Raw genomic sequence first — 26,108 nt, forward strand, 5'->3', positions numbered from 1 at the left:
CGAGATCTTTTTCTGACGCCAAACTGCAAAATGAGGGGTTGATATGCAATAATTATGTGTGCCCCGGGGTGGTGACTTATAGGGGGGAAAAAGATTTTTTGGCTCGGCTTAAGGGATGGGGGGGGGGGGCGATTTTTGGCAGACCACTTTGAGAATTCACCACGTACACATAATTATTGCACAGCCCCTGAGTTGCTGCGCTCTGCTCAACTTATCAAGACATATACCGTACGTAGCTCCCGATGCCTTGCGAAACGGGGGGGGAAGGGACAACTTTTAAAGAAAATGACAGCCCCTTTCGAAGATGTGTGATCAGATCGACAGCCGGCCTCGCCACCACTTTCCTATCAAAATTCAAAATGGACTATTAACTGAGTGCTAGTACATATTTGGCATCATCACTAGGAAGCTAAATCCAAGTGTTTGCCAGAAATACTTCCGTAAAGTGATTTGTGAACACACACATGATTTGTGAACACACACATGGGCCCTTGTGAAATACATTTTGTTTGTTTCTAATACTATCAAAACCCCGAGATCAAAAACCACCACTACCACCATATCATCATCATCATCATCGTCACCGCCACTGCACCGCCGCCACCACCACCACCATCAATGACCACTATCATCACCACAATCATTATCATGGAATCACACCACCATAGTCACATCATCATCATCATCATCATCATCATCATCATCATCATCATCATCATCATCATCATCATCATCATCATTACGATCACCATCATCATCATCACTGTCCATCATCACCACCATCATCATCCGACCACTATCCCTACTTTCATCACCATCATGGCATCCACCACTAATATCATCATCACCACCACCGGCATCATGATATGAAAAGGTTTCTATACAAAAACGATTCTCTTATAAACCATCATGCGCACAGTTTCCTGAGCACACATTTTTGTCCAAGAGCTCTCAAGCAAGCAGTGAGGCCCATTTTCCAGCTAGAAGCTCCATAGTAGCTCTTACATTGCTATGCACTCAACCGTGTAGTGTAATCAAAGATGGGCCTCTTTGATTGGTTTTTATCGAAACCTCAAGTGTCCCTTCATCCAGATTTTTGTATTTTTTTTTATTGAAGCTAACACTTCCCCCTAAAAACACTTTTCGTCACTAGGTCAACAGATAACGCAATTCAATAGGCGAATGTGGAAAATATGTTGGAAACTACCTATCCAAAAAGCACATTTTTTAACCAAAATTTAGGTTTTAAAAGTCAAAACCTCAAGTGTTCCTTACAATATTTTTCAAATTTTATCTTGTGCAAAAAGTTACTACTTCGCTTGTTTTTTGTAAATTCAATATGAACTATGACTTTGCTAAAGAGTGCCTTCAAATTGATATGCACCACCACCACCACCACCACCATCATCATGATGATCATCATCATGATCATCATGATCATCATCATGATCATCATCATTATCATCATCATCATTGTCATCATCATCATCATGATGAATGATATCATCACAATGATCAACACCATCACCTGATCACCATCATCATCATCATCACCACTGCCATTATCACCATCAAAACCGCCACCACCATCACCATCACCACTATCATCACCACTATCATCACCATCATCATCACCACCAACACCTCCACCATCATTTTATATCATCATTTTTGTCATGACCACCACCAGTCCATCACTGCGTGGTGCACCATCATCATCTTCACCATCTTCACCATAGACTGCGCTGCATTCCTTTTTTTTTTTTTTTTTTTTTTTTTTGATAAACAATTCATACGTTTCCATGCATGAAACCATTTAAAATCTATGACGAAACACATCACATCTCCAGTGACTGCCCTGCCCAGAGAAAACAGTTTTCTCATGGATATCTGAGCTGTTGAATCAGAACAGGAATGATGAGTTTTCCAGTTCAGAGAGATTAATTTAGGGAATGATAAATTAAACTTCACCATGAGACTGGGGAAAAATTTACCAAAAAATAAAAAGGTCAAGTGGGTCAAAAATATAGCCTACAAAAAATTTTGCAAAAGTCATCAAAATTAGAATTTTTTGAAAAAAAAAAGGAATAATACCGGTATTAAATGAAATTTTGTGAATTTAATTTTAATAGGTGATATTATCAATAATTTGTTCAAAGTTCTTGAAAAGAGGTCTTTTGGTGACAGTAAAACAAAAAAGAGGTCATTGGGTGTCGGTGAATACCCCCCCCCCCCATTATTTTTGTTTACTTTATGTAAACACACATTTCTCCAACGTATGATATTTAGACTAAACAGCTGGGATAACTTCCGGTAGGAGGTGGACTCTTAACCATATTTGAACTAAATGCTTCCATATATGGTATAATTGACCTGTCGCAATGAAGTCTGCCTCTCGTACATCTCGTATAAACTCTATCGCCGTCTCGCAGCTAATGTTACCGACACCGTACATCGTCAATGAGTAATGCTACCTGTATTACACGGAAAGAGACTAAATCTAGCGATGACATCACAGATTCGTTGATTGACAGCAGATAGAGACCAGACTCTTCCATAACAAGTACAGTACACATCCAAGATGGCGAACCCCAGTCTCCGATTCGCGAGACTCAACCCATTGATTTATTGCTAAATTTGAGCCTGGACATTAAGAGTAAAACGTCAAACTCGAGAGCATATGTAGATCAAGTTGCGGAAGGTCCATCGTTGGTAATTTATCGCATAAAAACAATGTTATTTTATACTCATAGCAAATTTAGAGTAATTTTACTTCTTCCAAAATGACCGTAATAATATTGACTATACAGCTACCAGCAACGGTAGTTATGCTGCTGATAGATCGGGGCGTAAAGAAACACAGGGTTTTGCTATTAAATAACTCAAATTGAAATATAATATTTCATGTATTTTATCATTCCAAAGTCTCTCTAGACTAGAGATTACATTCCAATAAACATGGAAGAGAGACACGTTAATTTGCTCAAACAGCACCGTAAAAAATTTGTGCAATCGGTGTCCAAAGTTGAGTTACTTTACCCGATGCTTCATCGATTTCTGTCACCGGATGACATCCATGAAATCGACAGATTTGGGAGTAACCAGCAAGGAAAGGTAGCAAAGCTTCTGGACATCCTCCCCAACAAGGGAAGTCAGGTGTTTTCTTCGTTATGTGTTGCGTTGGAGACCACTTACCCGCATCTACTTACGGTGATGTTTCTGGGAAGTCACAGCCAATACAATTATCATCCGATAGATGGCCAAGGTAAGTTGTAAGCGCCGAGTCAGTTTTGATTTAGATGTAAATTACTCTTGATTTCCAGTAAATCCAGGGAAGTTTAAAAATAGTAAGTGAATTGCAGAGGTGTGCTTCTCCAAGTTCTCTGGCTTCGTAAATAATTGTTCGATATGAACATCGTCATCAATTAGGGGTTCATTCATATATTTTCATGACTAAATTAGGGGTTCATGCATATATTTTCATGACTAAACGGTTGTTTATGCCCGAGGGGCCGCTTGCCCGGGCATAAACGCTGTTCATACTGTAACCGTTTAGTCATGAAAATATATGAATGAACCCCGTTCATACATACCAGAACAATTTGTGATTCTTATTTTATCAAAATAATAACAAAAATTACAAGCAACATTATTAAAAACAATGATTTTCCTTCATTTTTCCTACCCGGCGATCTCACCTCCGGGACACCGGGCATAAACGCTGTTCATACATACGCGCTATATAACGGCGCGCGTGATTGGTCGAGAGCCGGGCATAAACAGCGTTTATGCCCGGATGTGCGATTGCAGTGGTATGGAGAACGAACGAAATTCATGGTTTTTAATGATGTTTCTTGTTATTTTTTGTTAATATTTTGATGAAATATGAATCACAAAATGTTCTGAAAGTATATATAAACGAGGTTCATTCATATATTTTCATGACTAAGCGGTTGTTTATGCCCTCGGGCAAGCGGCCCTCGGGCATAAACAACCGTTTAGTCATGAAAATATATGAATGAACCCCTAATTTATGCCCGGCTCTCGACCAATCACGCGCGCCTAGAGCCAAAATGATTGATCCAGTTGGACCATAAGGCCCTAAAAAGTTGATTCCGAGTTTTCTGTCACTCGTCGGCCGTCACCTTATGCGGCGTCAAAAAGTCATTGGAGGCAGCTTGTGACTGAGGCAGAGAGAGCCCCAGAGTTTAACCTTTTAAAGTGGCTATGGAATGGGTCTCTTTGGTAGCATGGTCAGAACTTCCAGGGAGGAGGATTCACAGAATCATCCTTCTGACCCAGTGAGTGAAAAATGTGCAATTTTATTAATGCTAAAACTGGGCCAAAATGAGGATAGTTGGGGCAAAAAGAATTTTGTTTAATTTTAGGTTATCCTGGGGTTCATTTCACCGAACTTTAGTTTTAGTTTACAAACCCAGTGGGCACGGGTTAGGATTTTGACGTTGAATCAACGTTGATACAACATCGAAGTTTCAACCTAACCTGATTTCAACCTGATTTCAACCTAGACGTTAGTTGAAATCGGGTTGAAATTTCAACGTTGATACAACGTTGAAATTTCAACCTGATTTCAACTAACCTCTAGGTCGAAATTGATTTCGACGTCGAAATTGTAACCTGATTTCAACGTGATTTCAACGTCAGTTGTGCCCACTGGGAAAGCTTTGTGAGTCTCAAAATCAGCCACTTCATTAAAAACGACTTACATGTATTATGTCTTAAAATTAATAAGGATTTACTACAGGGACCCTTCATATTAGCAGCCTAAATTTGCATATTTTTAAGTATAAAATAATGAGGAACTCAACAAAAAGTAGAATATGGATCTAATATGAGATGAAAAGAAGTATTTCTATCTTAAATCAAATCATTATAATTGTAACCATTCAGTCAGTCAGTCCAGGGTTTGCAGGTTTTTGCTGCAGGTCGTTTTTGTCCCCTTGGCAAAAGCAGTTTTTGCTACTGGCAAAAAACAAACCCTGTTTCTCACTGATCTGGAACTAAGTATGATCGAGCCTATCAACTGTCAATCAAAAGCTAATGAATGTTAGTTTTAATCTGTCTCTCTATTGAAGCAATACAGAAGTGACTTCACTCGTTTCAAGCCATGGATGTGATTTGCTCCACAGCGACACCCTCAATTTCACTCGAATTTCTACTTATTTGCAAAATTTAAGTTTTTATAATAAATCCGGAGATCTCCAGTTTTGGCTGATACATCTCTTGCATGTGTATCATTGAATCAGTGCCATATAAACTGTGCGCATATCCAGTTTGTCTTGTCTTATTTATACGTCCCAGCTGCGTGAAGCTCCGCTCAATAATAATACTGTCGAGGTCACAAAAATGCATGTAAAGGGAATGAATGGTTACTCGCCTCTTGCAGACTAAACAGTAGAAATGATCTAGTTGACAGTGACCCACTTCAAAAATATGGAGAGATAAAAGAGATGCGAGATGTTCAGAACCGGGGTTCAGAAACACACTGATTGTGCCGTGTGCACACTCATTTGTACTAGTGTAGGGAGTCTGCATTGTAACTGTTATACTGCCCTCTGTGCATTATGCTCAACTTCCATTGCATGAATTTGATACAATGCATATGAATTTGATACTTCTATAGGTTTTTAACACAATTCTCCACATACAGTGGCGGTGCAAGGGGGCATGGGGCAAATCCCCCCTAGTCTAAACTCTTGCCCCCCTGTTGTCCCCCAGTAAAAACCCAAAAATTTCCATTTTTTTCGTCCATTTTGCGCAAAACTTTTTGATTTTGTCCCTAGAAATTCACTTTGCACCCCAAAAAAACCTGGTGCTGCCACTGTCCACATACAGAAATGACTGCCTGTCAATGAAACATCCAGGATTTGAAACATGGACTTTCAAATTTCTCTCACTGTATATTCCAATACAATACCGTAGTATTACAACACTGTCTCTAGTGTGCCAGAAAAAGAACACAGTCATATCAACAAAATAATGATTGCTTGTTTGCTTGATTGATGGATTAATTGATTGATTAACCCTAACACTGGACCCTGCTTTTTGGGATCGGAAGTCAAAGAAGATCCGAAAAAGTCAAGGAGAAGAAGAATTTTGACTTGGCACCCCGGATTGAACCTTTGACCGGTAGCTACGGGTTATTGCTGCCCGCCAGCAATTCCGTCGCGATATAACACTTAGGGTGATTGCGTCATCGCAGACCCTGGGATTCATGCATGCGCAGATTTTTTCATCGTAAGATTTTGTAAGATTTTTGGGTGTTAGGGTTAATAATTATTCTGTGTCAGATTTGAAAAAGCCCATGTGATAATTCACAGTCAGGCAGTGTCCGAAATAAGGAAAATATGGAGGTTATCCCGAGGATAACTAAAGCATAAATTCTGCTTGTCCTCACAACATTTTGGTTGTCCCCAAAATGTGTCATACTTTGGAGGTAAAATATAGTGGTTGTCCAGGGGATAAGTACATAGCTCAATATGGTTGTCCCCAGTGATATTTGGACAAGAGGACAAGAGGATAAGTGCTTATTTCGAACACTGCAGTCAGGGTAACTTTGTTATTGAAAATTGTTGAATTCTTCGTCTTCCTGATCCACGGTACGAATGCTCAAAATTTCGCAAAGGAAGTACTGATATCTGATGACGAAACATGCTCAGTGAAACACACAAAAGGGATAACGGATAATTTTTCCAATATATATATTGGTGCAATTGTAAAAAGAGGGTGTTTATAAATCATTACCGTACAGTAAAATAAATATTTGTAATTGCTCCAAATTTTTATTCTGGCAAACAAAATTAAGCAAACCTTACTCACTTTTTGATAACTCACCGCACATGTGAACTGTCAAAAAGCAGTAGGCCCTATCTTTAAAGTATCGTCCTCATTCTTGCGAAAAAATGAGGTATCTATAGTTGATGGGCAAAAGAATTGCAAAATCACACAAAACTTGAAAACTTCACAAATGATATGCAAGTGGGGTAGTAGGGATGTTACCCATGGATACACAGACTAGTACAGAGACCGTGCAGGGCCAATTCTATCACCATGGACCACAATGGCCTCATCCCATGATCCCAGTGGCATAGTTCAATAACCTCAATTAAACAATCATAGTGCAAAATTTGACCTCAAGTTGCAGAGTATGAGTTTTTGTACCCAAATTTTCAAAGGTCATTCAATAAATGTACAAATGTATTGGGGTTAAAGAACTGTGCCCTGATAGATGAGCATGTTGTGGATTCTAGTACATGTATGGCAAGCACTTTCATTGAGAGCATTATTCAATTTTGTTCAGGACAACTTACAAGTAAGCCCTAGTTGAAACGAAGTTACCCCTCATTCACTCGAAGACATGGACCTGTGAACTAGGGGTTATATTATAGATATTTTGTAAAAAGCTGACATACCTGGTTCTCAAATTTGTATTTTTTGTATCCCTGCTGCATATATTGCCATAACTAATGCATGGAATGGTGATAACCAGTGGGCAAATAACATGATGAGTAAGACTGGTCCCTGGTTGAGGTGAAAACCTAGCTCTTGGCATTGTCAGTCTGCTACATCTGACATGTCTACATGGCTTGCATTGGGCTGTTCCACTTAAAATTCACCCACCCCCTGTGGATGATTTCGGTGCTACCTCAATTCCAGTTGCTCCTTCATCAACAGTCAATCTAGCTGGAAATTTTGGTTAGTTTTGCAGGCCTTGTCTTTTAAAATATATCCAGGAGTGCTACAAATCGCACTCCTCAAGACATTTAGGAGTGCTGTAGGAGTGCTAAAATTAACACAATTTTTTTAAGGAGTGTGTTCAATTGCACTCCTTGGGGTCATTTAAGGAGTGTGGAGTGGTGCGATCCCACTCGCACTCCTCAAAAGGAAAGGCCTGGTTTATGTGAAATTTAAGCTGAACATTTTTGAAATTTGTAAAATCCAGTTGAATTTTGCACAATTTGGCCTAAAATTTGACAATTTTGAGTGGAATTCCAAAATCTCCCTCACCTTATCCAGTTTTGATTGAAAACAGTTGATCTGGAATTAAACTGTTGAATTTGGTTAAAATTCTCAAAATCTTCCACAGTGGGGATGTGACTTTCAAATGTAACAGCCCATTGCATGTGTAGCCCAGGTTTAGCTGATTTAGATGAAACAATATGCTGAACTTTCTGATTTTGAAAATTTCATTAGGTTAGGTCAAAGGGAATGTCTCAGAATGACTAGGTGCATTTGTTCTGCGCTGCGCACTTTACGCATTTGTCACAGCAAAATTTGCTAATTAGGTTTTAAACAAAAATATTAGACAAAATGTCCTTAAAATAGAAGAATTATGTGATTTTAACACTTTAAATTGTGAATTGTATTCAACAAAATTTATTAAATTAAAAATTAAGAATGTTTAGTGTTGAGCATGATGTAGGGGGGGGGGGGTGGATTCTGCATTGTAAGATCTGACAAATATCTGTTTTTATTGGGGGCCTAAACATGCTAATAATTTTCTGACCTTTTTGATTTTGCAAATTTCATTCAGTTAGGTTAGAAGTTGGTTAGTTGTTTAAGTCGGTCCGATCAGGGTAATGTGCTCGATTGTTGGCTACACCTGTATTGCTTATCCTGTAAAAATGCCCGACCAAATATATACAGTGACCCCTTCATCCACTCACTTGTACCTGGCCGAAGGTTCGTCAGCGTTATTTCCCAGATTTCAGCTGTTTATGCATAGGCATAAATGCTTGACATAAATGAAATTATTACTTTGCATTTAAATTTTGGATTTTGTTTCTTTTAAATTTTTTGTTGAAAATTGTAATACAGTTCCTGGCATGGCATAATTTTCGAGTCACTGAAACCTATAAAATGCAAAATAATTTGACAATTTTAAGCATCAAAAATATTTTTATATTACAAAAGACAACTCACGCGACAAATATAGATCTTGTAAACTACAAAATATTCACAAATTTACAATAATTTGAAAAGAGCTTGCCCTAGAGATTTTGGTGCATCAAATCAAATTGCTAATAATTACATTAGAGTTCAAAATTTACCTAATTTTCTTGCTGTCATTTATTTAAATTGTAAGTGGTTGGCATTTTTATTTAAATTGTGAAATAAAGTCACCACAAAAATAAGTGTGCTACAGGGCAAAAATATTTGTGACACCTATATTTTTGTGATTTGAAAAAGAAAACTGTAAACAATACATGTATGAATATTAGCCAAAGACACAGCCTTAATATTCTTGGGGGGGATACTCAAGTTTGGTTTTAGTAGGGGTGTGCTGCTGAGAATTTGAAAGAGGGCCCATCAATATAATTCTATATTTTTCGAAGAAATTTGGCCCAATTTAACCCAAATTGTCTTGGTTTTTACAAATTTTCCCAAATTGAGAAAATTTTGAGAAAAGGACCCATCCATATATACCAAAATTGGCTTAGAAAAAGGGGTCATTGATATACCAAATGGCTGAAAATATAGTGCTACCCATATTTGCGGCATGTCCCTGTTTGCGTGTTTGGTCATTGGTACAGGGAGTGTGAATTTAAAATGGGTTTTCCTAAAATGGATGACTCCATTTAAAATCTGTACCTCCCTGTATGGAAGATTTAGGTCATGTCTCCCATGGTGTATGGATTTCAATCGGAACAGCCTAATACTTCCATTACAAACCTTTGTGCCAAGTACAATGTATGCAACAACTTCAACTATATACAAGCCCAAAATGTTCACAATCCCTTGCAAAATGTGAGAAAATTTGTGCTTGGAAATATTTTGCTGAATGGTGAGAGAGCAAGCTAGCAGTAATGCTTACACTGCCCTCAATCAGCTAACTCCCACCATGCGCATGAGCCAACTTGGTCGTCGATTGCTAGCTTATCTATGAATGCTCTCTGCTTAAGTCAGCTGGGTTGTGCTTGGGATTTAAATACATCAAAGACTGGCTGGAGGAATATGGCCATGGTCTCTACATCCACACCATCTCGTAATGGTATAAAAAGCCTCCACATGGTGGCCGCATCTGACGTTATTTCACAAACGACCAAAAGTTAAAGGTAAGAGGATGTTTGGGTTGGATTTGGTGCGTGTTTAAGTGTGTAGGAATGGGTTTTGGGGGTATTTATTTAATTAATCATAGATGGGAGGGGGAGATGTTTGATGTTGTTTTATTGGATTGGAGGAGGGTGTATTCGGTAAGATGGTGTGTTGCAGTTAGCATGGACGCACATGACAGACACTATTTCATAGTACCGGTATTAGAACCCTCCAAAAAAGGTTAAATAAATAATATAAATTCGATTTCAGATAACAATTAAGCTGTATCATCTCGCACTTGAACATTATGGTATAATTACTTAGCGATAAATCCCCTCATTAGTGCATACACATGTATAATGTTACTTCATCACAACCTTCGCAGGATAGTGTTTAATTTGCTTTGCAAATTGGACATAGAAATTCTTCTAGTTGTTGAATTGAAGCTGGTAAGCTTATAAATTAATTGAGATAACTGTCTATTTTTGTCAGACAGTTGTTGTCAAGTCAGTTGAGTCAGGGGATACAAAGTCATGTGTAATTATTGTTACCATGCTTCAATATGTTTATATACGATAAAATTAGGAAAGGTGAGAGAAATTAAGGGTAAAAAAAAATCAAGACTTTGTGATGGTGATAGGCGAGGTTATCGTGTGTAATATTCATGTAAAGGCACATGTAGGGGTAATTATTTTTATCATCATCATCATTATCATCATCATCCATGCAAGTCATCAACTGTATTTGTTGCTGTAATATTTCAACATGTTTTTGATAAGGCCAGAGAAACTTCCAGTAAAAATCAGATTTTGTGTTGTTGATGATAGGTGAGGTTAACGGTATATAAAAACAAGGATTACTATTTTTATCATCATCATCATCATCTGCATCATCAACATCCTCCAAGCAAGTCATGAAGTCGAGATGGAATGTTATTTAGGTTGATGTATGGTAATACTGCATGCCTGCATTGCCTGGTTGTAGCTGTCATCATTGTATGCCCTAGGTTAGAGCCGCAGACTTGTCGACATCGGTGACATTCAAATCCAGATATGCTTACCAAGCTCTGTTGTTCTGCAGCTTGTCTGTCACTTCTTACAGTAGTTCCAATTATAAAATCATTGAACAGAGGGGTGAATCTGTTGACTTCTAAAGCTAATTATATAAAACGCTCTGAGGAAATCAAATGTGACCCAATCAGACCGAAGTTGGTAATAACGAAATTGAGATAGTGGCATAGCCTAGTACTTGTTCAGTGCGTAGGGGACCATGACAAGCCCTCTCTGACATTACAAAATCCACTCGTTGGCCACTTTGCGTGTGTTTCGCAGTTCGCACACACTGGAACTATTTCTAGCATAGCCAGGACTTTTTCAGAGAGGAGGGGGGGAGGGGCAAGGGGGAGGGGTGCAAGGCAACTTTCAAGGGTGGCAAACCTTGAAGAAAATGGTGTAAAGTAGTCTAATAAGTACAAAAAGTCCTAAAAACATATCAGGGTAGCCAGCAACTAAAAGGGGCAAGACAAAGGGGCAGCTGACTCTCCTTCTCGAGATGCCCATGACAGACATACATACAACATAAAAAACATACGAAATAGACATAAAAATTCCAAATTTTGCACCAAAATTCAAGGTAATTTGATCATCATGCATGCATGAGTAAAACAACGCGCATGTGACTTTTTGACGTGTATCAGGCATCTTCAAGGTCATTGAGCATAAATTTCTAGGTAATCGAGTTTTTTGACACATACTCAAGTAAAACGTTGCGTGTCACACTGTCAGGTACGACCCGCAGACAACCGATTTAGGGGCTACGTATGCACTACATATGGTAATTTTTCATAAAAGTGCCAACTTTGGTCTAATCAGGTTGTATCACAAATATTACTGGCAGAATGACAAATGCATAATATGACTCCTCTCCAAAAATTCTGACTGTTTGACTAAATATGGCTAAAATGACAAAAAGTAGGGTGTTTAAAGCAACCTTTTTGGCATATACACCTCCTTTGTTACATAGAAAAAATAAATAATTTGAAAAAGAACCCACTTATGTCTCTTCTTCAGAAAAGGCTATTCTATGAATTCTGTAAGCAGGTGCATGTAGCTTGAAAATAAACTTGATGAAATTCTGTTTATGATTCAGAAAACAAGCGTTCGTTCGGCAAGTTTTCAACAGCTTACTGCAGGGCTGTCAACTTCTCAGAATTGCTTGGCGTGAGATATTGTCGAACAGGGGGCATACTGTGACAGAAATTGTATTGTTTGTCGACTAAAATTGTTATTTTTGACTCCTGATTTTTGTCGCCACTATATTGGCATTGTACGACCACTCCATATCGCTTTACACTTATTCAAAATTACTATGTTATGCTCGGGGGTACTGGCAATTCGGTATTACAGCTATTAACTCTTACACAAGGTTGTAAAATCTCATGCATTGGCAAAATATAGTTTGGAAAATTTGTTTTGTCCCGGCCCCCTCACTTTTTAGATTCTCGAGCACCCAACTGGTTCCAGTTCCACGAATCGTGCCCGATTCGTGGTCTTCAAGTGTGCTTGGCTAGGATTGGTGGATTTTTTAATGTCAGAGACGGCCTGTCATGGTCCCTTATGCACTGAACAACTAGTGCTATGCTAATAGACCCTTTTTACTCAGGTTAGGGTTAAGATGTAGAGTTATGGTTAGGTTTAGGGTTATGGTATTTGGAGAACATTCGGAGTAGCAACCCTTAGGACTAGCGAACCTTAGAACTAGCAGTCCTTAAGACTGGCAGATGTAGACCGGCAAACAATCTTTGATTTTTACCACATGTGTTATTTTGTAATACTCTTACATAATGGTAATGATGGCTTGTGGGTAGTTTTCCAAGCTGTGATATAGACTACACAAAAAGGGGAAATTTTTCACAGCACATTTATTTTCACGGTTTTCATGTTCATGCAGCTATCGCGAAAAATAAAAACGTGCAAATTTATATGTTCTTTTTATATATCTGTGGAAGAAAACTGTAAATCACAAATTTAAAAACAAGTGAAAATTGGTTCAAAATCGGTAAAGCACAAAAATTTACACGCGCGAAAATAACCACTCTTAGTCTCTTACAGTGCCCGTTTTCACATCTGAACTTGCAAGATGATTCCCTCAAATGAACTGTGAACTATAATTTATTGTGATAAGGGTAGTGTAACATTTAAACTCAAATGTCAATGGACCATGTGGTTGTAAAGCACCATTATTTGCTGGCATGTGATGAGTATTCTCATTGTGAATGGGCCAAGCAGCATAATGTATTCTATAAATGGATAAGATGATTCAGGATTGATGGTGGACATAAGGCCAATGAACTAAACCTGTGAAAAGGGCCATAGATAAAGTGCTTTATCGTGGCTTATCCATCTTGTAAAGCAGAGTCAAGTGTGTTTCTATTCTGGTAGACAAGCATGATGTTGTATGCCTTGCTGTACATCTTGTCATGTTATTTTTATGCCTCCACCGAAGGTATTATGTTGCCTGGTTGTCCGTCTGTTGTTCCGTCCGTCTGCCCGTCCGAGGTTGCGAGTGCAATTTCTCGGAACTGGTAAGGCGTATAGTGATGCGATTTTGTTGAGGGGTGGCTATATATATTAGCAGTCTTCATATTCCAGTGGATTTTTGTCACAAAATATGCTAATTTAGTTGCTCATTTGCATAAATTTCATTCTGACCAATTTCTCGAAACTGGTGAAGCATATATTGATGTGACTTGGTAGAGGGATGGCTTATTGGTGGTCTTCTAATTCCACTAGGTTTTCATCGCAAAATATGCTAATTTGGTAGCTCAGTTGCATAAATTTATTTACTTTGTATTAAAAAAAAAATAATAATGAGGTTTTTATTTTTAATAACTTGGTGAAGTAATTTTTTTTTAATCATTAAGTTTTCTATTTCCAACAATAGCTCTAAAATAAAAATAAATAATGAGGCATAAATACAACAACAACCAAATTTGTTTACTGTAGGTGGTCTAAAAACCAAATTGTGAAATGCAGGTTTTTATTTTTCAATCTATTTGCTCCTTTTGCATCCATTTGTACTAAGTATAAAAAGTAACAGAGCACACTAGTAGTGCTACATGTAGCTCTGTGTATAAAAAAGGGCAATCTTTCTCACTTCTACTCAAAATTCTTACAATTTCATGTATTACTGGTAATATTATATGACAAACTTAAGCCTAAGTAACAAAACGAGCGCCCCAGTTTCCCTCATTCAAATCTAGACTCTCGAGTTCAGCAATGCCAATGCCTCTTTTCCCTGTTGATTTTGTAATTTTACACTGATAAATGTATGAAATGATTGATTTTTTCCGCACACCCTGGGTACTTATAGCGAATCTTGCATGCATATATCGATATTTGTGTGGTGTCTCCTGTTGGCCTCTCAAAAAACAATGTATTAATTCAGGGAGGGAAAATTGTAGAAAATTATGACCCCGGGCGTGGAATAATTACAACTCTATATGCATAAGCTTACAAGTAAGCCCAGTCGCTTATTCTCTGGAAATATTTGCATTCAAATTGTTAGCCTTTTTTCCGTGTTTTTGATCTGTAAATGTTTTGCGTTTTTATTAAACTATAAGAAATATTGGATCTTCTTTCATTTAACTTGTCCTGATTTGTAGTGCTGATATGCATAGATGATTTACTTAATTTCGACCTCCTGAAGTATTTAAGGTGACAAGAAAAAACCCTGTTTTACAGGCATGGCCGACCTAGATCTTGGGTTTGGGGGATTTTATCCTGTATGAAATTAAAAATAGCTGTTTTTGTCCAAAGTGGACTGATTTCAACATCAGAAAAAATTGCTGATGTCGACATAAAATTTGTATTACAACATTTATCGACATTGTTTATGACACATGGTACTTACTAAATAGTAAATAGTGGTATATATGCGATTGTTTACTCAACTTCATTGACATTCTCGACCAAGTCATGGGCGTACTTTTATGTCGATAAATATTTTCTGACATGTCGACAAGAAAAAAACATATTTCAATGACGGCACTTATTTTGACATGTATTTTTTGATCACAATTCAGAAAATTGTCAAAATATGACCCCGTTTACATGCAGAGAAGTTGACTTCAATTGCGATATCAAATTCAGATTCAGGATTAGTATAAATTATTTGTTGACGGGGTGTTTACACAGTAGTCGACTAAAAACCAAATTGTGAATTTGACTTTTTCATATATCACTTGATCATGCTTCAAATAAACATTTTTAAGTTGAGTTGCTCTGGGTTGTCATCAAAACACAGCGACCGTGTTTACGAGGGGGGGACTCAAGTTTGATTTTGGTAGGGGTGTGCCGCTGAAAATTTGAAAGTGGACCCATACCAAATTTTCAAGAATTTGGACCCATTGATATACCGAAATTCAAAATTTTCTGCCAAATTTAACTGATATTGTCTTGGTTTTTACAAATTTTCTCAATTTTTTTTTTTTTTTTTCGAAATTTTGGCTAGATTGAGGCAAAATTGGGCTAAAAGGGGTCATTGATATACCAAAAGGCAGAAAATGCTACCCATATTTATGCACGTTCCGTATGGTCATTTGTACCATAGACCATTTAATGGTCTATGTTTGTACTAAATACCCCGGGACCTGTTTACACACAAATGAAGTAGAGTTCAAATTTGACTAAAGTCCGCTTCGGGCTGTATAAACGGGGGTCTGTGTTTGCAAAAAAATGTTCAAATTTTGTTCAGATTTTTGAAGCCTTTTTGTGATTTTTTAGGGTAATTTAGCCTTTTTTTAAATTCTGAAGAAAAACTTTGCTGTAAATCATTTATTGTACCACTTGAATATTATGTTGTTATTGGCAACATTTCCTAAACAGCTCAAATAAATTTGATGATTTAAAAAGGGTACTATCGGTAAAGCCTCATATTATTTTGTGTTTCTGAGATTCAATGTTGTTTGTCCTTGCAAGTATTAGTAAGCAAAGGAATCCAAACTATCTCAATACTAATCTGTCAGAGACACCCTGTATCATGTACTTTGGGTAAGGATTGCAGATTTTTTTAGGAGCTAACATAAAACATGAATTAGTACTAAATTATGGGAATTGAACCATTTCTTGAAGCTTGTACTTCCTCTAAAAAGGTCTTTCCTCTTTCCTCTAAAAAGGTCTCCTTCCTCAAGTAAGTGTGTTTTCCTCCCTGGCCCCACTCTGTTACATGAAAAAAATATGTTGAATTGCAAGTTCTTGTTGGAACTATTTGAATGCTAAAACTAACTTAAAGTCCCCAGTGAAAGGTGAGTTAACTTCAAAATTTCAAAGACATCACCAAGAAATGGGGTTTTAATTTGCGAGCATGTTATTCCAAATGTTCACAAGCTTTCCAATTTAGGTGTTTGCCGTATGTAGAAGTAATTACATGAATATAAATGAAGCCATTTGAGATTATGACAAAAAGTCAGGTGGATTGTTCTAGCAAATTTCAAAATCATGATTTGCAGGGACTGTCAGGAGAGCATTAAACAGCTCTTCTGGAGCCTTCAAGGAGAGCTGTTTAAATAGAATGTAAGGAGAGAATGGTCAACTAAGGAAAGCTAAAAATCATTCTCCTATATCAGATTTAAGGGGAGCAGTAGAGAGTGATTACTCTTGCTCTTGCTCTCCTCAAAAGGCAGTCCCTGGATTTGTATAACTTGGAAAGTTACATTTGACTAAACAAACCCATATCATATCATGAGCTCAAAACTAGTTCAGTGGATTAATTATCACAACAAGTATGGTCACATATTGCAGCACTTTCTTACATAGCCTATAGACCCTAGCGTATATTCATATTTTGATACCCTTTTACTATGAACACAATTCACTTGTTCATCACTGTGTCTTTTGTTTCTTGTACATGACGAGGATGTTGGGCTATTCCAGTTGAAATCCATACACCCCCTGTAAGACATGTCCTTAATCTTCCCCACATGCGGAGTGTGAATTTTAAATGGGGTTACCTGAATGGGTGACTCCATTTGAAATCTGCACCCCCTGTGTGGGAGATTAAGGTCAAGCCTTCAACAGGTGGTGTATGGATTTTAGCTGGAATGGCACATTGGATCATAGCTTGTTACATGCATAGGATACGGCAGTGCTAACCACACTCTAGGCAATAAACGTCTGGAGTTGGCCAAGTTGAGCGGAAACTAAAAAAAGAGCCGTCATGATTTGGGTTGTCCCGTGAGTTGAGTCGATGAACGAGTGATATTATAGTGTGAATCAGACGTCTCTTTTGGTCATGATTAGGAAACACATTACCATTTTCTTATTAACCACAATGAGACACCTTGAATGTAGGGATTTGAGGTCTGTTCAAAATTCACCGTATTTCAAAATGGAATGTATGCTCTCTCAGCATTGGTTGCCCAGCAAGGAGTGTCTTTTTACATGTTTTAAGAAGGTTAAAACATGATTGCAGTTTAAAACTCTTGATCCAAACACACATATTCCTATCTCAGAGTTTTCAATGGTACTCTATCTTTCATCAGTGAGAGTGAGACTGAACTGTATCATCAGGTCATGACCTTTTTGACCTTTGACTTGATCACAGTATCATAGACTCCTGGAAGTTTAAATTGGCCCTGTACTTGAAGGCATATAATATTAAAGAGTTGGTATTTTCCGGGGGGGGGGGGGTGTACTCAGTACAAATGACCATACGGGGACGTGCCGCAAACATGGGTAGAATTTTCAGCCTTCTGGTATATCAATGACCCCTTTTTCAAAGCCTATTTTGGTATATGAATGGGTCCTTTTTCAACATTTTCTCAATTTTTTCGGAAAACAGCCCAATTTTTCCTTAATCTAGCCAAAATTTTCCCAAAATTTTCCCAAAATTTGTAAAAACTAAGACAATTTTGGGTAAATTCGGCCAAAATTTTGACTTTTGGTATATCAATGGGTCCAAATTTCTTGAAAAATTGGTATATTTATGGGTCTACTTCCAAAATCTCAATGCACGTCCCTACCAAAACCAAACTTGAGTACCCCCCCCCCCCGGGTATTTTCACAGTCCAAAACAAAAAGTGCAAAAATATATGTAACATGAAAATTTCCACCTTTTTGTTGGTTTCCTTGAAGGCACCTGGAATGCATGAAGTACTTTTGTAATTTTTGATAAAAAATTAACCAACATGACATCAGTAAGGGTAGCCTTAACCATGTTGACAACACCTTTGAGCATCGGGATGACAAAGTTTATCTAAAGGTATTGAGTTTCTTTTGCACTGGCAGAAGTTGAGCTAAGTTGATGACTATATGGAATGGTTAATCAGGTTAAGCTGTCCTAAGAGTTGTAAGGAGGTGGCTCTAAAGAACAAGAGAAGTGTTAAGTGTGATGTAAGACTGAAACTGAATACCTAATACTTAGGTATTTATGGGGTAATGTTGACCTCTGATGTGTGAGGAGTGGGACTACTGATCTGATGTGTGGGGGCTAGATCCAGAAAGGCTAAGTGCATCTGTGATATCCCACCAAGGCTAAGTGCATCTGTGATATCCCACCAGTAGAAATAACAGAGCTCAATTTTACTTTGTCAAAAGCCTAGCCCTAGGTACTGGTACATATAAAAACTGTGTTTGCAAACAAAAAACACAACCTTACATTTTGGGAGTTTTATGGTTGGTCGTTGAGGGCAACACGGAAATGTTGTATTTGGAATAAACAGCAGATCTGCAGTGCTATGTTTTCCCTGATACCATGAGTTGGTAGGAGGTGACCACCCTCAGTCCACTGTCCCACTGAAGGGGGACAACCAGCCTGTATTGTGTAGTGGTATTCGTAGGATTTTTAGAAGTAGATTATTGGCCCTGCCCCCTATCTTACGAAGTGCACTTTTGGTTTAGTTTACTTGGAATGTCACAGGGATGTCAATATTATTGTGGTTGGTAACCAACTTCAAAGGGGCCAGGGCTTCAGACCAGGCTTTGTCAAACTCAACTACTAGTAGTTATGCATTGCCACAACTGTCTCACTTCCCTTTGAGTTGTTTCTTGTCCATAGTACTAAGGGCATCTTTTGGAAAGCTTTTGAGTTTCTGCTAAGCCAGATTGCATAACTTCCTCTCAGGGGTGTCTATGCTACATGTTCCATATCTTCTTCCCCTTCCCTACAGTAGTGTTACATATGTAGAATGAAATGAAAGTTCTGGGTCTAAGCATTTTTTCATCACATTTTTAGCATTCTATTGAATAGCATTTCTAGCGACTATAGGCATTTACAAAATAAAATGTGCGGTATTTTAGGTAGTTCTGGGCAAAAATTGGGCTTCTCATACTTGGTGGAGAAGTAAGAAGTTGTATTGTATCATAAATGAACTGTGGTACATCAATTTGTGTCTTTCATATTGGCTCCTTGCGTTCCTTTCTTTTGAGATTGTCAGCAGCTTTCTAGAATGAAATAATGGGTTGTTCCAGTTGAAATCCTTCCACCCCCCATGGAAGACATGACCTTAAACGCCCATGGATGTAGATTTCATATAGAGTCACCCGTTCAGGTAACCCTATTTGAAATTCACACTCCCTGTATGGAAGATTAAGGTCATGGCTTCCACAGCGGGTGTATGGATTTCAACTTGAACAGCCTGATTGCTCTATATAAACCAGAGAGTACAGAAGGTTGTCTTTCTCTCTGTCCTAAAAACAGAAAATGTACATAGAAAAGCTTTTAAAAGGGCACCCAGCGGGCATGCAGAACATACAATGCGCTACATTATGTATATTGTCATAGTATAGCGTTGTTAAATCGAGTGTCATACCAAAACGAGTTGACTAAAACATTTCATCGGTATCAATGATAACTGAATGTGTGTACATGGGAAAATAGAGGTTCATCAAAAAGAAAGGAAGTTAACTTGATGCTATAGCAATGCAGCGAAGATATTTTGCACTATCCCATAATGCATTTCTTCCATTTCAATTTCCTGTACTGATTTGATATCTAGTGCAACATGGGACGATAGTTCGATTTTCATCTATTTTTTGTGTAGCAAAAATTGCTACTCACTTTCAGATTTGAGTAGCAATTCCAAAATTTTGAGTAGCAGTTTGTTTTCACCATATTTTATCGATTTTTTTGTATTTTCTTATCTTCTCACAGATTACTCAATCCCAGTACTCAATGCTTAAAAAAATGTTATGCAACTGCAGTGTTGCAGACCGAATGTGGCTCAAAATTCGGCACCTAAACTTCCTAAGCTGATTATCGTGTGCCCTTTCTAAACGCAAATTTTCCTTCAGTAATCAAGAGAAGTCCTACATTTTTGAGTAGAGGAAACTCACTAATTTATTAGCTGAAGCATTAAAATAATGTGAGGAATCTATGAAATCCTAAAAATCTTGTATAATTTTGGAAGATTGTCACCAAGGACACACGATATTTCCATCTCACCACTGAACTATACACCATATAAACAGTGCTACTTCTATGACGTCATAAAATTAATATGCACGTTTTTAGTTATCTGGTAATACATGGAAGTTTGTAACACAACACGTCATGGAAAAAAAATTTGCATACAAGGGAGGATACTGTATTTAGTTTAATGGCGTAAACATCACGATTTAGGGACTTTTGGGTCATATTTTTGTGGATTATTTTCTTGGAAATGGAATTTATGGAAATATTTTTGACTTCGACAAATGGCAACTTGCAAATGATGGTATCCAGCATGGTTCACGATCGCAAGTAGGCATTTTTCCCTAATTTTTGGGGATCGCATTTTTTGCTACTGGTCTGTGTAGTTGAGTAGCAGTTTGTAAAAAATGACTCGCATTTTGCGATGCGAATCCAGGTAAATCGAACACTGGACTGATGAAATGTACCTCAATGAACAGAGCACATCCAAATCTTGCAAAATGTGTTTATTTTTTGACTATCGACCCATGCTTAGCCAGTCTATTCTCAAAATGAAAACTACGGAAGCCTGTACAAAGTAATGGGACTGGAGTGTCATTTGATGAAATGAAGGGATGTAAATGTTTCATGTTGCAAAGGATTCTGGGAAGGGTAAGATGTCTTCTCTGATAGCAATGTGTGAACAAGATTTTGACTTTGTGTAAAACGGATTTTTGCTCGTGTTGGGGGTGTAAAGGGATTATTTGGATCAGAAATGTATGCATGATGATGCATGGTGCATGAGAGATCCTTGTTTAAGACAGACATTTAATTGGGAAACATGCAGATTTTTTCAGAAAAAGTAATTATTTGCTTTAACTTAGGAAGGTAAAGATGAAGTTAAAATTCATTTAAATGAAGTGATGGAGACAGAATTACAATGAGTTTGAGTCAGTTGAATTTATTTTTTAATTTATTTAGTATTACTTCTATTTTACTGCTGAAATGTAATGTGTGCTAAAACTTGTATCTTAAACCCATATTGTAAAATTTGCATTAAAATAGATTTGTATTTCTTGTCCACAAAATGCTTTTATTGTCCTTTTTATTTTAAGGGGGTACTACACCCCTCGATAAATGTGTGTCTATTTTTGCATTTTTCTCAAAAACTAATAACACACACGCAAAAGTTATATATAATATAGGGGCAAGGAATCCAATTAGTACACTGGAATTTCAGTGACCCAAGACAAGCGGTTCGTTATTTATGATAAGAAATAAGGTACCGCTAGGATGTACCTCATTTCCTATCATATATACTTAACCGCTTGTCTTCGGTCACTGAAATTTCAGTGTAGTAATTGGATTCCTTGCCCCAATAATATACGTAACTTTTGTTACCAGTGTGTTATTATTTTGTGAGAAAAATACAAAAATAGTCACAAATTTACCACAGGGGTGTAGTACCCCCTTAAGCCGAACACCTGAGGTAAATCAAAGAAAATTGTAATTTAATTCCAGCACCGATGTTGCCAATGCGTGTCACTAAGTCGGTCGTGCTAAGGTCGGTCCTTTGATGTGTTTTGACCATCTCTTACGTCATATGCGTACAGTGCATGAGTGTTATGAACATTGTGTGTACATGCATTAGACTATTATTTCGATCATGTGAATAAAACGACAGGACACATTGTTTTACTAAAAATCTCTGAGTTTTCACAAATACATGTACCACCTATGATATATATACCAGGTATGATTTTACAGATATTTGCAGGCAGTGGCGGCGCCACAGGGACTTGAGGGGAAAAAGCCCCAGTCAGAACTTTTGCCCCTGTTTCCCCCAATTTTGTGCAAAATTTGTTGATTTTGCCCCCCCCCCCCCTCAATGCCCACTGGAAAAAATTCCTGGCGCTGCCACTGTTTGCAGGCCATGTTAGGTGACAAAACTTGATGGCGTTTTCCTCAACAAAGGTTACAATATGGCTTGAAATGATTTTTACTGATATCTGGTTTTCTCTCATTTGATATTTGTTACAGTGCTAAACTGCTGGGTATGAAATTACAGAATATAGCTCTATACACATTTCCATATGATTTTAGTGATCACATAGATACTACCATTTTAAATATTCTAAATAATTTTAATTAAAAGGCCCATGCAACCTACATCTCCATGTACATGTACATCGAAGTCAAAGTATTATAGCATCAGTTTAAAAAGATTTTAACAATCAGAGCTGTCAAATTTCTATCAAATCTTATGAAACTATGAATTAAAATGATCAAATCAACGCAATCAATCAAAAATTGCTACTTTCTTGTGAAACTGTAGATTGCCTTCCATCAAGCCATTTCCTTAATTGTAAAGCTAGTTTGCCACGAAAATGACATGTTCTTGGTATAAATCTAGCGTGATCTAATATGAAAAGAGCTCGGAGGGTTGATGCTATCAGTCGATAAACCCGGCCCTAATTTTGAACTGAACTCATCGATGGAGAAGGGCGGAGGGATTATTCCAAAGTGACTGTACAGTATTATTACAAGTTATTTGAATTGGTCGGTTGAACAGAGGGGAAACAGATTGCTATTGATGGCTTGTTACACTATGGACCACAATAACCTCATCCCAATGACATAGTTCTCCAACCTCAATTAAACAATCATAGTGCAACATTTGACCTCAAGTTGCAGAGTATGAGTTTTTGTACCCAAATCTTCAAAGGTCATTCAATGAATGTACAAATGTATTGGGGTTAAAGAACTGTGTCAGTGATAGATGAGCATGTTGTGGATCCTAGTGTTATGTTTTATCAGATGAAGATTCTGAATTCTGACGTCATATACAGATCCTTCTGAGAAATTGGAAGTACACTTGGCAACGACATTGAACTCTCACGACAAATTATGAAAGAAATAAACTTGCTTTGCATGCTGTTTTCAAAATATTATGAGACACTAGGATCCGCAACATGCTCATCTATCAGGGCACAGTTCTTTAACCCCAATAAATTTGTGCATTCATTGCATGACCTTAGAAATTTTTGAGTACAAAAACTCATACTCTGCAACTTGGGGTCAAATTTTGTTTAATTAAGGTTATTGAACTATGTCATTGGGATGAGGCCATTGTGGTCCATAGTGTGAAACTTGCTGTCCTGAACAAAATACTTGAGATTTACTGTTCCACAGTAGTGTATTGTTTTAAACAATAATCAATAGAGACTTAAAAGTGCTGAATATTTTTGCCAATATATTTTTAATCAGCCTTCTTTCAGTGTTTTCTATTATAGTAAAGCAAGCTGGAATATTGCAGTTTACAGACTTGAAAGTGCTCAATATTTTTGCCAATATATTTTAATTAGCCTACTTTCAGTGTTTTCTATATATAGTAAAACAAATCTGGAATATTCCAGTTTACAGATTTAGAAAAAACGTAATCGTAAACAAAAAGCGCACCTGCGGTATTTGCCCATGTTAATGACTTATTTTCCTCTGGTATTTCTCTGGCATTTTCCCCGGCATTTATCCGGATAGAGAATGAAAGGTGAGCTGACTTCATTTCATGATTGCATCTTGAGCAACCAGTTTATTTGATTATTTTAGTCTCTTTCAAAATAATTAATAATACAATTTCATGAAACCCTCTAGTACATTATCAAAGGAAACTAAGTATTAGATAATTGGGCTATTCCATTTGAAAATCTCACCCCACTTGAGGTAGATTTTGAAAGTTTGAATTTTTTTGACTCCTGAAAAGGATTATTACAAATACTTGACTGAGATAAAGCAGTGTCATCTTTCGCAGGGGGGTGTGGATTTCAAATGGAATAACCAATTTTACTAATGGCAGCTATTTTAGTCACAACCATTCACAGGGGGTGTGGATTTCAAATGGGAATAACCCATCTTAATGGCAGCTATTTCATTCACAGGGGGGTTGGATTTCAAATGGAAAAGCCAATTTCACTAATGGCAGCTATTTAATTCACAGCCTTTCACAGGGGGTGTGGATTTCAAATGCAATATCCCATTCTGCTATTGGTAGCTATTTAATTCACAGCCTTATGGGTAGTAACACAACGGATTATGATTATGATGAAACAACACTTCTGGCACTGACCTTGTTTTTGTGCATAGCCTTGAGCTAACACCCTTCTTCTTCTTAACGCTTCTACCCACATTCCAATCAATATTGTGGCGTTCTGTAGGAGACACTTGCGTACTTTGCCGCGGCATTTCCACAAAAACCAAGGGACATGATCCTGGGCATGCACGAACCAATTGGATTGCCGACTACATCATGTTGTTAAGCTAGCGAGTATTTTTTAAGTTCATACCGTTTGCTATGTTTATGTCCAGAGGGTGGTTGTCATAATGTCCTGCAGGTGCTTGTCATAAAACCGATTGTTACTTTTGTGACGCGGTGCGGTAGTTTTACATTTCCATGTATTTATTATTTTAAACAAGGAAGAGCGTTATTAGTCATTGCTTGTATTTGAAGGGTTCAATTTAAACTGAAACGAATATATTTAAAGCATCACTCTTTCAGCAACAACCACGACTGGAACAAAAATGAAGTTTCCAGGGAAATTTCAGGATTTGAAGAAAAATTTTGAATTTGAAGGGCAATTTTGCATCTTTATTTAAGAAATTTATAGAAAATGTTGATATCTTGGTCCTTGGAGTGAAATTTGGTTTATGGTTCCAGGAAATTACCAGCTCTTTTAACAACAAAACTCACTAATTTGCCAGTTGCCACGTTCATACTCCATAATATTCAATATTCAACATTTCTATGACCTTAAATTTTTTTCTTTGCATCCTATATTAGCATCATTAGTCAACTTTGATTATGCAAGTATAATTTATAAGAATTACTAATGGATACATTACTCACAGTATTATCAGTGTATTCGCTGGTTGAAAGCCTAGATGGGTTTTAAAAAAACCCACTTTAATAGGGACGCAGCACAATCACAAAATATAGGTTGCTATCTACTGAAGATAGCACACACTTTAATAGGGAAGCAGCACAATCACAAAATATAGGTTGCTATCTACTGAAAGATAGCACACACTTAGGGACACGACACAGTCACAAAATATTGGTTGCTATCTACTGAAGATAGCACGTACTTAAGGGATCCAAAATGAGCGTTTATTGCGTTTCGACAGTATTTTTTGTGGGACATGAGAGCACCTCAGACCTATCGAATTGCATTCTGAATCTGAAGCATGTCTTTCTGATATCAAATAATTTTCATTTTTTAAAATCACAATATAATACAAATTTGATGACAAATTATAAAAATTTGATATTTTTCAAATTTTTATATATAACAGTCCTCGAAGTAAATTATATAAATCTAATGACATATTCTTAATAGGTCTGTCACACTACGACGGACTGGATCAACGTACATCACCGAATACAAAAATATTTTATTCGGTGGAAAAATCACCAGTCCGGCAGAAGATTCGGTGGGATTTTGGGTCCGATTCCGTTCGTCTCTCTATGCGTTGTGGCCGCTAATAATCCTGCAGGCGTCTTATATCCGATCGTTCAACGTCCGACAAATGACCGGATTTGGGGTCCGATTCCCGTTCGTTTCTCTATGCGTTGTGGCCGCTAATAATCCTGCAGGCGTCTTATATTCGATCGT

At 37.4% G+C, this 26,108-nt stretch overlaps 1 protein-coding gene across 1 annotated transcript in view; it reads left to right on the forward strand.

Annotated features, from left to right (window-relative positions):
• The first annotated feature begins 2,573 nt into the window (after positions 1 to 2,573).
• The window catches only part of LOC140171104 (disks large homolog 5-like), a 172,311-nt gene continuing 148,776 nt past the window's right edge, over positions 2,574 to 26,108 (forward strand). The window contains 1 exon segment of the mRNA XM_072194272.1: positions 2,574 to 3,265. Coding sequence (XP_072050373.1) covers positions 2,959 to 3,265 — 307 coding nt within the window. The 5' untranslated portion in view covers positions 2,574 to 2,958.

Source organism: Amphiura filiformis, chromosome 15 (genome assembly GCF_039555335.1).
Source record: "Amphiura filiformis chromosome 15, Afil_fr2py, whole genome shotgun sequence".
Taxonomy (NCBI): Eukaryota; Metazoa; Echinodermata; class Ophiuroidea; order Amphilepidida; family Amphiuridae; genus Amphiura; species Amphiura filiformis.